At 42.4% G+C, this 15,853-nt stretch overlaps 1 protein-coding gene across 2 annotated transcripts in view; it reads right to left on the reverse strand.

Moving 5' to 3' along the window:
- Positions 1-15,853, reverse strand: part of XPO5 (exportin 5) — a 40,127-nt gene that overhangs the window by 18,853 nt on the left and 5,421 nt on the right. For both annotated transcript variants that reach the window (XM_080916756.1, XM_080916755.1), the window contains exons 4-14: positions 15,359-15,496; positions 15,016-15,198; positions 9,957-9,983; positions 9,423-9,608; positions 8,693-8,769; positions 6,284-6,383; positions 5,565-5,648; positions 4,688-4,813; positions 3,497-3,587; positions 2,877-3,005; positions 1,279-1,409 (exon numbers count right to left, since the gene is read on the reverse strand). In XM_080916756.1, the coding sequence (XP_080772882.1) occupies positions 1,279-1,409; positions 2,877-3,005; positions 3,497-3,587; positions 4,688-4,813; positions 5,565-5,648; positions 6,284-6,383; positions 8,693-8,769; positions 9,423-9,608; positions 9,957-9,983; positions 15,016-15,198; positions 15,359-15,496 (1,272 nt within the window). The remainder of the gene's footprint in view (positions 1-1,278; positions 1,410-2,876; positions 3,006-3,496; positions 3,588-4,687; positions 4,814-5,564; positions 5,649-6,283; positions 6,384-8,692; positions 8,770-9,422; positions 9,609-9,956; positions 9,984-15,015; positions 15,199-15,358; positions 15,497-15,853) is intronic.

Genomic DNA, 15,853 nt, shown 5'->3' on the forward strand with positions numbered 1-15,853 from the left:
GTCTGTGAGAGTACAGGTGTCCTCAAACACCTGAGGTGTCAGTCACCCTGGAGCTGAAGTCACAGGCAGTTGTGAGCCTGTAAGCAACAGGGCCAGACTCAGGTTCTCTGAAACAACAGAAAATACTCTAAAGCACTGAGCCACCTCTCCACCCTAAACGATGTGCCTTCCAATGTTAAACCACTTTTCACCTGTTTCTCTTTCCAACATAGGGTCCTGGTGTGTACGTAGAATAGGTCCGGCTCAAAACAGTTGTTTTTCTACTTTTGGAGAATTATCTCAACAAGCTTTGTCTATGGCTAGATTACACTGCTTTATAATGCTGTGGGCTTTGTGATTTACTACCAAGGGAAGCAGATCGATCTGCACCATCACAATGTGACACATTCCCCCAGACAACCTCATCATCAGGTCATTGCTGAAGCTGCTATGGCAGGGTCTAGTCGGCACTCTCTGCTTCTCCTAGACTAGAAACAAGTCAAGCTAATGCTACAATGGAGAGGTGGAGCAAGCTTTCCGCCTTTCTAGTCAAGGAATCTCTTGGTCAAATTCTTCCTCTGAAAGGAAATTTAAAAATAGAGGCTGAACTGCTTCTATATACAATGGAGGAAGAAAATGGGCAGTCTGCAAACCATCAGACTAGGCAAACATGGCTGGAGGTGGGCTGGAGGCTGTTGCTTGCACACCCCTGGGCATAAACAACATGAGGCATCATGAAGAAAGTAAGTTTACTTCATACATTCTTATCACATGGCCTCATCACATAAGCTTAAGAAGTGGTGCTTGTCTGTCATGTGCAAGACCCTGGATCCAATTGTCAGCAATACAGCGAGAAGGGCCCATTATAAAATCAAGTCATAACCGACAAGCACCTGCCCTCCACTTATCAATTATTATTCTGGGGAGGACAATGGCCACACAGCATGAATATTATGCTTAACTTGAAAAAACTGAGAAAGATGCTTTATAAAGAGTACTGCTTAAGGTGATATAAGTACAAGTCCTGTCACGCCTCACCACAGATTTAACCTGCACATGGCTCCTGTGCACTACCAGGCTCAACTGACCAGCCCCTCAAAATGGATAGTAAATGCTCAAGAGTCACAGATCTGAGTTTTGGTCTTAGCTCTCCCTTTATAATGTGCTTAAACTTGAGCATGCATCTTACAATCTAAGTCTGTTTTCTCTTTTGTAAGATGCATGTCCCTATGTCTCTCTATCCAACTACTGTTTACAAAAAGTCAAATATCACTCAGTGAGCATGGGAAAGTTACTTACTTCTTTTTCTAGTGTTCGAAACATCTGGTTGATCACACTTTCCAAAAAAAAAGTCATGGCTTCCCACTGCACATATGAAGGTGAGAAGATGGAGCAGAAGCCTCCCTCTCCAGTTCCAGCTGTAGAACATGCTTTTGAAACACACATGCAAATACTTATCAGTGTGGTAGGATAGCAGAAGACACAGCCATAGCTGGAGTCTCGAACACCACGTGGTACTTTAGAGGCACAGGAGAGGTGATCTGACAGCCCCAACATGAGAACACCGAGAAGGCGCTCAGCTCCCACCTCCCATGAACCACATGAATTAACTTGCACTCAGTCTCTTGAGCATATGCATGGAAGGAAACTCTATGGCTTACAAGACATTTGAAAAATATTAATCCTTCCCTTCCTTAGGTGACAATCTAGGAGTTTCCCCAAAATTAAGATATTTGAGATCATAAGGAATTGTTCCAAGCTAGGGCTGTTGCTCAGCACTAGCCTTATCACTTAACATTTATTTACCAGGGCCTATGTGGATGCCCTGGGGTTTGAGAATGCCAAGGGTGGGTATGGGAACACCACACTCAGTGGCTGAGGAATAAGAACAATGACATCTGAGACCAGCTCCCACTCTCTCATTCTCATTCTCTCTCTCCCTCCTTCCCCCCCCCCAAAGACACACACACACACACAAAAGCCACACAAACCAAGGGAATTCTTAAGTTACAATGTTGATTAACATCCAACAGCCTCACAGTAATTCTCAGGGCTACATCTTTAGAAATGGTCTAGGGACCAAATTCATAAATCCACTCTAACCCCCCCACCCCGCTGAAGAAGCCACAGACAGATGCTAATAGGCTAATTTCCAGCCTCTGTATAGTGCTGCCTTTCACTAGTTTCATCTCACAGCAGTTCAGCTGGGCTTCCTCAGTCAAGTCAGATCTTCAGAGAGCATCTACATTCCCAAGGGAATGTAACACAACATCATTTAAATCCTTAGTGCCCTTGGAATGCCATGCCTGTGGCATGACTTGTCCTTGTTAAATCACCTCTCCTGCCTGATTACTCCTGTCCACTAAGCATAACGTGCAGGAGCGAGACAGAGATAAGGCAAACAGACACATTTAACTGGCTGAAGCACTTGCACAGAGGTATGGGTTTTGGTTTTATGTAAAATGAGACTGTCCAAAGGCTCTGAGGTATTTGATATGGGAAGTCCTTGAATTGTTCCTGCTATGCCTAACCAGAGATTCTTTCTGAATCTATATATTGGCGCTTGTTTAAAGAAAACGTTAGGTCTAGACATGCAGTTTGATTAGGGACACAGGAGAACCTGAAACTGATTGATTCTAGTAAGAGGGAAACAAAGGCAGAGCTGACAGCAATGTGGCTGTCTCGTCCTATTTTAAATAGCAAGGCATATTTGGTATCTGTTTTTTTCTCTGTGAGCTAAAAGAAAACATTCCCTAGGAGGATGGAAGTGGGCAGTGGGCAAACTGACTTGACAGTATTAGCACACTGCTCAACATGGGTCTCTGGCATATTGGTGCATGTACAGATTTTATACAATATTAACATTTAGTAGTAACAGACAAAAGGCAGAAACTAACAGTTCACAGGTCCAGTGTCAATAGCAGCCGACAGCTGGTACTTGAGCCACTCTGCTGCCATCTGGAAGCTAGTCTTCGGGTCCAGTCGACACACGCACCTCACCACCTCTCCGTGCTGGGCTCGGGACGCTGACAAGAGAAGGATCTAAATCAACACTGGACACGAATTCAAGCTATTGCTTGTTCAGCTGCCGGGGCCTGGGTTGTACACTAGATCATGTGGCTCATTACAGCTTGGTTGAATTAATGAATTCAAAACCTTAAAAAGTAAATTTTCTCTAAAAATGTCTTACTAGCTAGATCCTGCAAGCAGAAAACTAACACAGATTTGCCACATCTATGAAATTAAAAGGAGTAACTAGACAGAATGAGGGATGTGGCTACTGTGGAGAACAGCCCAACTCCTCACAAGATACAACATGCCATAGTGGTTGGTGAAAAGGAGAAATAAAAATCATGGGCTCAGAATCCACCATGCTGAAATGTGCTACCAGCTCCCTTCTGCAAAGGAGAACTACTCTCCAGGTCTGACCACTGATAGGAAGTCTTAGGAACCATGCCGAGGATTACAGCAGTAGATGCCCTTCTGAGAGTGCTAGGAGGAAGCTTCAGCCACTTACAGTTGAAGAAAGTATTGAAGTCCTCATCACTATCAAAATCAAATCGGGAATATTCACAGCTGGGGCTATCTGTTTTAGAAGGAAAGCCCATCTGGAAAGAGAAAAATAATCAGTGGGGACAGGGATAAGGATGGACCACTGAAAAGATCCTAAGAGGAGCTAAGGCTGCATGAGATCCTTTACAACAGTAAGTACAGCAGACTGTCCGGCTCCCCAGCACCAATGCTCTTCAGAGTGGTAAAGAGAACACAGGAAGCGCTATAATTTCTAGATTCCTCAATAACTTCCAGGGTCCGTTTAGGATCCAAGTATGAACACAGCCCAAAAAGAGGTACTAATTTCATATGGAATAAAATGAGAGATTGGAAATTGCTTATTTCATTATGTACTGAGCAAGATAGGCTAAATATCATGGCCCACACCTATATTCCCAGAATTAAAAAAAGAGGCAAGATGATCTCTCTCTCCAAGTTCAAGGTAAGCTTTGTCTACATAGAGCTTCCAGGTCAGCCTGGGTTACAGTGAGACTGTCTAAAAACAAATGAAAACCAAAGCATAAAAACCAGTAAGTAAACAAACAAACAAATAAATAAATAAAATGAAAAAAAAAGTATTGTAAAACCATAACAAAATTAAAACACAGTATGTGTTAAATAAATTCTTGAGGAACCAGAGTCCTGTTCTCTGGCTTTATGCCTTCCGATGAAGGACTGGGGTGTGTTTGTATGTGTTTGCACATCTTGCCCAGTGCACACAAAGCCCAGGGGAGGGGAGTGGGAGGGAAAGATCTGAGACTTTCCCAGGGTCCCTGGAGAGCGAGCCCTCACTGTCACCACACTCCTCACGTGCAGTGCCATTGCACATGACTTTCAGAAACAATCCTTAGATATTATGATATTATTCCACCTTAGAATCTACCTGATTCCACCCACCTCCACATATTTGCAAAACATTCTGCTAATCCTGCCTTTAACTCCTAAGCAGCCATGAGCTCATGGTCCTGCTCTTTCCCTAGTACCTTACTCCATACTTCAGATTTAAGTGTTCTAAATTAAGGAAGAACAGGTGTGACAAGCATTCTAAGCTGCCCTCTTCCTCAAGAGAATTCTTGTAGAGGAATCTAAGAGATAACAACATGGAAGGCTTACATCCTCTCACCCGCACTCGGCACTTAGGATGCTTATTGCTTACCTTGACCAAGTTCGTCATAGAAGCACGAAGATATTTAGGTATTACTGCTAACAGTGATGGATCACGGGACAGAACTTCATGCCTGAAGAGAGCTCCCCACGTCATATGGGTTGAAGAGCGTAGAAACTAAACCAAAACAAAAACCTACACATAAGCTTAAAGATTTAGATATTACTCAAGCAAGACTGTCTCTCAGCCTAGCAGTTCTCAACAATAATTTTCCATACGAAGAAACCGAGACATTTTGAAGTAACTTCTGCAGTGCATCAGGAATGGCTGACTTGCTATGACATGCCAACAAGAGAGTTGTGCACCCTGGAGTGTAGTCAGAACACCACTTAACTCTTGGTTAAAAAGGGAACTAGAATCACAAAGTGACAAGAAAAATAGTGAATTGAATGCAATTAATAACAAAATAACAAAATTCACTAAACTTTTAAATACTTTTCTTGTTCTAATCATCTGGCCCACACACTACATTGCATGGAGCACAATCAGAAAGCCAACTGTTGGGAACAGCTGCTGACCAGACAGTCAAGTAATGGTGAAAAAAGACCCAATATCTTCCTTTCAAATATGCCTATTTATTTATTATCCATGTCTATGTATGTTACAACCAGAGATCAGAGGTCATCAGCTTTCAGAAACTGGTTCTCTCTCCTATCTCTGTGGGCCCAGATTTCACGTAGATTGCCAGGTTTGTGTTTCAGGCACTTTTTACCCACTAAGCCTTCCCACTAGGTTCCTGGCAATTCCTCTAATCATTCCTGAGGTTCAGTGAAATGACATTTAGACACGAGTAGGAAATACTCCAGGTTAGCATGTGTGACTTGGGTTGACCAGCCTAATATTAATAAGTTATTTGTATAAAGCTTACCTGACTTGGGTGGGTTGTGAAAGCAAGAAAAGATTCCAGGTACATTCCAAAGTTTACTGGTGTTTGTATGTTAGCATCTAAGGCCTAAAGAAAGAAGACCACATTAATGGTATGGGTAGGAGGCAGCTGAACAGAGGTGGCAGGGGTAGGGAGAATGAGTGATAATAAACAGAAAACAGAGACAACATTTGAGGCTCCATGTGTTGACCCATCTAGCCTCAATCCACACTTGTTATCAGAACATTAGGAAGGCTGAGGCAGAAACACGCTCAGTTTAAAACTAGACTAAGCTACAAAGAGACAATGACTCAAAAAATTAAAAGCAAAGGCTCTAAGAAAACATGACTTCATCAGACCTGTTCTATTTATATTTTTGTGACATTATTTCAGTTTGGGTTTGGTCGCACACACTTTTAATCCAAGCTCTTGGGAAACAGTAGCAGCTGGATCTCTGAGTTTAAGGCCAATTAGGATTACAAGGTGAGACCCAGGACAGCCAGAACTACATAGTAAGATTCTGTGTCAAGGAAGGAAGGAAGGAAAGAAGGAAATCAACAACCACCCACCTATGCATTCACTTTTATTGATAATGACTTAATCTATGGACTTGTTATGGAAAAGCCAGTTCCCATCAGTGAGTGCTGGCAAAGTGCTAACATGATTGCTAAGTGAACAACTCCCCAAGCAGTCCCCATGCTCTCCAGAGCACACTTGCTCACCAGCAGTGCACACAGCAGATTTCCCAGGGCACATAACACCTGACAAAGTCTCTTCAGGAAGAGGTAGTGTTTTTCTACCAAGCCTCCTCCATCAGCAGTCCTGTTTGAGGAAGACAACTGTGATTAGCTATACATCAACAGAGCAAGGAGTCCCACCACGTGCAAGTTCTACAGCCTGTGCCCCACCAATACAACCTTAGTATTTACTAAAGTCAGAAAACAAGCACCAGGATAGCCCAGGTGGCAAAGGCAGAGCTTTGTGAGTTTAAGGTCAGCGTGGACCTTAAAGGTCAGAGTTCCAGGATAGCCAGGGCTATAAAGAAAAACTGTTTCAACCAAACAAACAAAAAACTCCCCAAGACAGGCATGTGGGATTTGCCTTTAACTCCAGCAGATGGGAGCCTAGCTTGAGCTACACAGCTAGTTCCAAGTCACCAGGGATAAAGTGAGACACTGTTTCAAATAACAATGAACTAAAACAGGAAATGACAAAGTCTACACTGAAAGAATGATATGGAACATGGCTCAATGCAATAACTACCCTCTCCATTAAATACTGATTCTAGACATAAAAGACCTTAATACTTCGGAACAACTTGAGTCGTGTGTCACACAGCAAAGCCAGTGCACACCTGGAAGCAGCTACACAAAGACGTTGGCTAATACCCAGGAACAAGAGGCCATGCAAAGATTCTTGGGTTTGGGAAACTGGGTATTAATATGTAACAATTCCTTATACCAGGGACCAAAAAAAAAAAAAGAAAAAAGTACTTTATGTCTTTGGCAAGCTAGATGACTTAGTGGGTGAAGGGAGGGACTTGCCACCAAGATTACAGAATTGTGTTCAATTCCTGGGACCCACAGAGTGTTTGGAGAAAACTAGTTCCCACAAGTTGTCCTCTGACCAAATACATACGACGTGTCCATGTGTATACTTTCATGCACATAAAAAGATATAACAAATATAATTAAATGTAATTAAAAATATTTTGGTCATGCATGGTGGTGCACACATTTAATGCTAGCAGAGGCAGGCATTTCTTGGGATTTGAGGCTATCCTGGTCCATGTATTGAGTTCTAGGCCAACCAGGGCCTATATATAGTGAGACCCTGTCTCAGAGAAACAAGAACATCCAGGCAGTAGTGGTATACACCTTTAATAAGGCAAACAGAAATTGTCTCACTTTCCTAAAATACTGACTTTAAAGCCAAAATTCATCAGAACCCAATAGCTCTTCTAAAAAATAGAAAACCCTAACTTTTAATTCTTTTGGTAGTGGAAACTGGCCTGTGACAGGTAAGAGTATTCCCACTATCAATCGTGAGTAACAGCTCATGTGCAATACAGATGCAGTAGCTGAGAACCGGAGGCAGGAGAGAATGAGAAAATACGGGACTCTGGAAAAACGACACTGAAGGGGCGCAGACAAGTGTGGCTCGTGTGGTGGCTTCCTTGCTGGCTGCAGCTGAGCTGCCTATTTTGAATCGCAGCTTTCCTAACCCGTGGGTGGGTGGTGTGTTGTGTAACCCACTGAAGAAATGAGCACAGTACAGCTCTGTGTGTGTACCAGTCTCTATAGACTTAAGAGATAGACCTTAGGAGCAGTGATCACAATGACAGCCAGCGCTGTATTACTCAGGTGCCAGGATTCCTTAAAATCCAGATTATTCTTAAGAAAGGAAGTCAGACTTAAACACCATCTCAGCGTGGACAGTCAGAGATCACAAGCACACATCGTGTTTCTTACTTGCCTTCTCATACTTGTCTCCGGGACTCACATAAAACAAAACTGACGGCAAGAGAGAGCATAATGTGGGGATTTGAAAGGACTTGGTACAAGGGACACTGAAATCAGAATATACTGTTTCTAAAAAATGTATTCTCAGGGCTGGAGAGATGGCAAAGAGGTTAAGAGCACTGACTGCTCTTTCCAGAGGTCCTGAGTTCAATTCCCAGCAACCATATGGGATCTGATGCCCTCTTCTGGTGTGTCTGAACACAGCTACAGTGTACTCACATATATAAATCTTTAAAAAATATATATTCTCAATAAAAATTAAATTATTAAAGAAAAAATAAAAGCATTCTGCAGCTCATCAGTGGAGTATTTTCTTAGCACATATGATGCTTGTCATTCAATCCTTTGCACCAAAAAAACAAAAACACCCACCTCAATTAACAGGTGGGGACAACACCAAGTTTATGTCCTGGTATGGGGACCTGAATTTGACACTTCAACACCTCCGTAAGAGCTGGCATGTGCCTGTAACCCCAGGTCACGGGGTGAAAACAGGCAGATTCTAGAACTTAAGAGCTAGCTAGTCAGGCCAGTCAGTAAGATGACAGCAATAATGGACCCCCCCCCCCCCACACACACACTATGTACAAAATAAAACGAGGCGCTCACTGTGCGGCAGAGAGAATGTAATGCATGGCGACGTCTCCAAACAAGACCATCAGGCGCTTCCGGTCCTCCAACTTGCCCTGCACAAGGTCAAAAACGTACGGTCACCCAAAAAAACAAAACGAAACCCTCAGAGCTGACATCTTCTATACCTCAAATTGACATTACAGGGAACTTTAAACTTTAAAACTACTTTATCATAGCTATTTCAAGTGCCAGTGCATTAAATCTAATAAATTTCCATAAATTATACCAACCTTTCAATGTTGCAGATTTTTGTCTAAAGGGGTTGGAAGCAGCGAGTAAGTTGTGTTCAAGGATAAAATCACAAATTTTCTATTTTTGGTTGTGAGCCTAGCCTGTAACAGCCGAGCCATCTCTCCAGCCCCAAATCACAAACTTTAAATGCAATAGGACACCCAGCTGAACCGGGAAATACCAAGGACAGAGCAGGTTTAATGCACAGTGGTCTGAAAGAGGACGCATTCCATCTGCTCAGGTATGAAGACACGGCCCCTTTGGCACTGCTTGAGGAAGGTGTAGAATCTTTAGGAGGTGCAGTTTGATTGTACATAGTATCAAATATGGGGTGGGGACTTTCCAAAACATAAAGCCTCTCCTAGCTTCTACTTCTCTCAGTGTCTCGGTCCTATTAGCACGCCTGCTGCCCCATGGACTCTCACCCTTCTTCCTCCATAGGCACTTCTGGCACTGATGCAACGTGCATACTCACTTTTCTGCTGACTGCAATGAGCAGACACTCGGCGGCTCCCAACTGCAGCTCCTGCTCATTGAGAAGCAGGCACAGAGTCTCCACGAGCTTACAGTTCTCAGCAGTAATGTGATTCAGAGATACCCAGTCGATGTAGCCGGCTAGAGTATTCAGTGCTGCGATGCTTACTCGACAGTTGGCTTGAGCCTGTGTGAAATCACTGTTGATTATCAGGTACTGACAACTAAGGCTTCAATTAAACTTCTATTTTTCAAGTTCTAAAATAAAGGTGATTTATCAGAAAAACTGTATTTTCTGTAATAATTACTGACAGGGAACTCAATTTTTTTTCCTGAGATGCAACCATCTCTTATCGTGCTCAGCCCTGATAAGAACATACTGGCAAGTACAGCCACTCGTCTTCTTTCAAGAAGTACCCCCATCTACCATTCCCCCACAGATGTGTGGGAACAGATAAAACGCATGGAGGCGTGAGGAACATCTACCCATATGTGAGCATTTAAGAGGTTCCCTTCAGTCCCACAGTGTGCTTACCTCTGCCTCCTGAGAAGCATCTGTCTTCTGAAAGAAAAGAATAAAGAACCCAAGGTTCTACTAAGTAAAACAGACCAGGCAGTACTTTCCTACCCTCTAATAAAGGACTTGGTTTGTTTTCAGACGAGATCATTGCTATACAGCTCCACTGTGCCTGAAACTCACTACATACCCCAGGCTAGCCTCAACCTAATAGTATCTCCTGCCTCAGCCTCTCAAGTGCTGAGACAAGTGTGAGTAACTTTTAGCACTGGTGAGCAAGAGGTGACTGAGGACCAGGTTAAAGAACTCAAATTCATGAATAAAACTGGTTGCCATTTACTTAATAATTACAGTAACACATACATTCCTAATTAGCAAATGCCCAAACAACAAAACAATGGCTACTCTACATAAACATGCACAAAGATGCTGATTTTTATCCTATGTATCAAGTTCTAGGTCATCTAGGTCACATACTGAGACTTTGTTTCAAATATCTAAAAACTGTGAAGACACAGGAGAAATAACACAAGGGGCAGAAATGACTTTCTGCAATACCTGAAAGCAATTATTATTAGTCATAAAGGATCTAAGCAACAACAGCTAGGCCCACCCTCCACCTTCCATTCAAACCATTTCCTACAACCCCTGAGCAGTGCATGCAGGGGACTCAGTGATCAAGCCTATTCATTTATTTACCTGTGTTCACAATTTAACACTCTCTCTAATGTGAACTACAGAGCGACAGAAGGAAACATGAGTAGCCAGTGCCAGGTGGGTGGTGCATGCCTATAATCTCAGCATTTGCAAGGTAGAGGCAGTAGGCTGAAGAGTCTGAAGACAACCCTGAGCTACATGAGATCGAATATCACTTAACAGAAATGAAATTGGCACACTAAAGGTGGCCTCTTGGTATGTCCCTGTCCTACAAAGAAGTGAAGTTTGGTCAACAGAAATGGGACACAAGGTGATGGGAGGAGACCCTCATGTGTTTATCTCTGACTTCTGTTCAATCCATCAATCAGCAAACTGAGCTGCTCTGGCAGGCACTCCACTGAGTGCAACTAACATGTCTAAACCCATCAACACCAGTAACAGTTGTTAATGAGGAAAGATCATTGGAAGCAGAGAAAATAGAAAAAATTGTTTTAAAAAAAAGTAAAACGAAGATGAGAGAGAGCTACAAGGAGACAATACCCAGAAAAATAATTTTTTCTTGATTTTTGACATAGATGCTCTCTATGTAGCTCTATCTGGCCAGGAACTCTGTAGACCAGGCTTGCCTCAAACTCAGAACAATTTGCCTGCTTCTGCCTCCTGAGTGCTGGGATTAAAGTCATGCACCACCGCACTCAGCTGGGAAAATCATTTTCTGAAGTCTACTCACTAACTTATTGTTGTGTGTACGTGTACGTGCACACATGCACAGAACTAATGTGGACATCAAAGGACAACACAAGAAAGTTCAGCTCTCTCCATCTACCAAGGGGGTCTCAAGGTCAGCCTCAGGTTGTCAGGTATGTCAGCAAGTGCCCTTACCACTCAGTTGCTTTGCTGGTCTAGAAAATAATCTTCACCATATGCTGTTAGGAACCTCTTCATATACTTTAATGTACAGTGTGGCTCTCTCCCAGTGTTAACTGTTCTGTTTGAAACTACTTTTGAGGCAGGGTAGGTCTTACTCACTGGCCTTTAATTTTTTTTTTTTTTTTTTTTTTTGCCATGACCACAGTAACTAGATCTGATGCCCTTTTCTGGTGTGTCAAGGACACTGCGGTCATATACATAAAATAAGACTTGTCTTGATGTCTGTTTGCAGCAGTAAAATCCTAACTAAGACAGAAGTTGCTACCAAGGACTGGGGTATTGCTGCAATAGGCCTAACCATGCTTTTATCTGGAAATGTGGATGTTAGGACTTTGGATTTGGAAAACAGTAGCATGCTTTAAGTGGGGCTTAATGGGCTATCCTAATGGGAATATGGAAGACTTTGTTGTTGAGATTGATTTGAACTGTGCAGACCTGACCCAAGAAGGTTCAGTGGAGAAGAATTTCAGTATGTGGTCTAAAGAAAATGTTTGTGATATTTTGGTGACGATTGTGGCTGCTTTTTGCCCTTGTCTGAAGAGTCTATCTAAGTCTAAGGTAAAGGGACTTATATTAACTGCATTGACAAAGGAAGTCTCAAAAAAGCCCAGTAGAGCCTTAGTTCTCTAGTTAAATCCTGTGAAAAGCACTTAAAATAAGCATAGGTAGCTTAGAAAGAAAAATTATCAAGTATTTGGTTCAAGTACTAAAGGACCACCAGGAAGTGAATTGGAGTTGAACCCTATGTCCTGGGATATAACAGGTTAAGGGATTTCAGGGTAAGATCCCATCCGTTAAGCTTAGATCCAGGCATGGTGGGACATCTTTAATCTAGGCATTACAGGAAACAACCATGCAGAGAGCTCTGATGGCCAGGGCCCACACAGTGGGAGGAGAGAACTACTTCCCAGTTGTTCTGTGACCTCCATGTGTGTGTCATGGCACAGGTGCCCTACCTCATGAAATAGTTTTTTAAAACAAAATGGAGCATTATAAGGTTCATTATGGGGCTGGAAAGAGAGCTCAGCACTTAAAGAGTACTGGCTGTTCTTCCTGAGATTCAGCTGCCACCACATGGCAGCTCCTACTTGTCTATAAATCCAGTTCCAAGGCTTCTGACAGCTTTACACAGACACCAATGAAACATAAAATAAAAATAAGTTACACATTAAAAAAATACTGTGGTTGGCTGGTTTCCAATTTTTGTGTTCTAGAAAATTAAATGTGGTTCTTCTACTTAAGGCCTCCTGAGTAGCTGGAATACCTCCATGTGCTGCCATACCTGCCCTCATTAAAAAATTTGAGGCTTCTTGCACTTTAGGCAAGCACTCTACCAACTGAGCTACATCCGAGCGTATCTTGAGATGGTCTCATTCCCAGACTGGCCTGGAACTCTAGATTCTCCTGCCTCAGCCTCTTTACAGGAATGCATTACAGAATGCACACACAGGCTTTTAATGCAAATACCTTCTTTCCATTTTTTCGGGGGGGTAAAACATAGTAATTTTAAACATCTGGGTATTTTGCCTGCATGTGTGTGTCTAAATACCACACGAATGCCTGGTTTCTTCAGAGGGCAGAGGTGGCATCAGATCCCCCTGGGATCTGTTATAGTTATAGGTACCTATGTGGCACCATGTAGGTACTGGAACTTGAACAGAGGTCCTCTCAAAAAAAAGTCAATGCTCTTAACCAATAAACCATCTCTCTGGCCCCATTTTTACTCTTTCTTTTGAAAAAAATATTGGAAAGGCATTCTGAAAAGAGATGAGTGTGAATTCTAGTTCAACTATTTACTGGAGACAGGATTTCTACTCTCTGAAGCTTTAGAGACCAAACATTCTGATTTTAGGGTAGCTTTGAGAATCAAACATCATATATATATATAGGCAAGTACATACACAGCATATTTAGCTACTCACAATAATCTCCAACCCATCCTAGTTGCTTCTGAGACCTTTTGACTATCATTTGTATTAGTATCTAGACCTTCTTTAAAAATAGAGGTAAAAAAGGAAGAAAGTATTTTACTTCTACTTTTTATACATTTTGGATAATTCTTTGAGGGGTGTGTTCTGGTTATAATTAACAGTACCCTTTAGGATTAACTTTCTCCCCAAAACCCCTATCCTTTCCTCCAAATCCCTGTCCTTTATTTTCAACAGCCTTGACTGTCTGGAACTCAATTTGTATACCACCAGGCAGGCCTCAGACTCACAGAGATCCACTGGCCTCTGCCCCCTGAATGCTGAAATTAAAGGTGTGCACCACTACTCCACACTAAACTTTTCCTTTTAAAATATTTATTTTCATTCATGTGAAGGTGTCTGTGTACTGCCAATGGAGGCCAAAAGAGGAGATCAGGCTCCTGTACATGGAGTTAGTTAGGAACTGCTATGTGGGTGCTGGAAGCATACACAGGTCCTCATCACCCCCTACTAATGAGCTACCTCATGCTCCAGAATTAACTTTCAAATGTCTTCTTTTGAAAAATGGCTTCTAAAATATGATAAAAATGGGAAAGGGAGCATCTGCTGAACCTTTCTGCAGAAAGAAAATCCCTCTAAGAACAGAAACTATGCCCTGTATAGTGATGATTAATACTCATTGCAACTGACCCATTGCAAAAGGAAGAAGACCAAAAGAACAGAGATTTATAAGGACATTACCCTGACATATCAAAAATCTACAAGGTTCCTCTTTTTGTTGTTAATTAATTAATGTGTATGGGGATTTTGCTGGCATGTATATTTGTGTCCCAAGCATGTGTCTAGTTCTTGAGACCAGAAGAGGGTATGAGAGCCAGCGCCTCTGGGACTAGAGTTACATGGCTGTAAACTGTGTGGTGCTCAGAATCAGACTCAGGTGCTCTCAGGTACTGAGCAACCTCCGTCTAGAGTTTTAATAACATGTAGTAATTCACAGTTGTATGGTTCTGTTAGTTTTTGAAGAAAAAGTCTCACTGTGTACCCGTAGCTAACTTGAAACTCACTAGACTACCAGGCTGTCCTAGAGATGAGCCTGCCTCTATGCCTCCCTGTGCTGGGAATAAAAGAGTATTCTGCCACATCTAGCTTTTACGCTGTTTTAAAAGAATTTTCTTAATCAAGGAGGAATTTACATGGAAACTCACTGAGCTCAATATCCGAGAAAACAGGTTTAGTTTCTCTTATGTCGTCTCCTATAAATTTTGCTCTTAAGATGGCCTTTCCTTCTGCTGAACCAGACACCCTAATTTCCCCCTAGAAAAGCATTTTTATAAAAACAAAATAATAAACAAACAACCACCCCCACAAAACACATTCAGACCAAAGGTAGGACAGTGCTCTGCAATCCCAGCTACTTAGGAGGCCTGCTTGGATACTGAGTAGGGTCAACTTAGAGACCTTTACTCAGTGTGCTGAACATGTAGCTTCACTCAGTGCTCACTCAGCATAGAAGCAGCTGTGGGGACAGGGAAGATGGGAGGTTGTAGGGCAGGAATTCATACCATTTGCTGGTACTTGTTTACATTTTCCTGAAGTGTATTGAGTAGAAAATTTAAGATTCTTTCCATATTCTGTGTTAATGTTTGTTGAATATCCCTTCTTCTTTGAGTTGGGAGTGTCTGAAAGGTCACTACATCCTCAGCCAGCCGCAAAAGGATGAACATCACTAATTCCCTCTGTGTTTCCTAGGCAAACAGAAAGAGGCTAGTTAAACAAGAGCATTTGATTATGTACATATGCAAACAGATGATCTGCTACCGATAAAACCACAAACATGGCTACAAAGCAAACCTTCCAGTCTGCTCTAACATAAGCACATGTAGCCAGCACATATGTACTCCATACCCCTTGCCTGGAGAGAGTATCCAACTCCATGAGCATGTCAGGCCAGTGCTGTGGCCACTCTCGCTTGATCATCTCTACCACAATTCTAGACAGAACATCTTTAATGTGGTTCTCCTCCTCCAAAATACTCAGTGTTCCCTGAAAAAGAATGAGAGTATGAGATTACTATGAGACTGGATTTCTAGGCATGAAAAACTGATATAAAGACACAGAACACTTGCACTTGGAATACAGCTCATCTGCCACAGTCTGCTGGGGCCCAGGGTCTGAACCCTAGTAGGATATAAACAGTGTGGTGGAACACACCTCTAACCCCATACATAGGAAGTGGAGATAGGAGCATCAGAAGACCAAGTCCTCCTCAGAGTCAGTGAGATGGCTCAACAGGTTAAAGTGCTTGATGTGTAAGCCTGGTGACGTGAGCTCAACTCTGGAACCCACGACAGGAGAGGCGGACTTCTCAAGTCGCCTCTAACCTTCAGCGACATACTCTAC

Source organism: Micromys minutus (assembly GCF_963924665.1).
Source record: "Micromys minutus genome assembly, chromosome: 5".
Classification (NCBI taxonomy): Eukaryota; Metazoa; Chordata; class Mammalia; order Rodentia; family Muridae; genus Micromys; species Micromys minutus.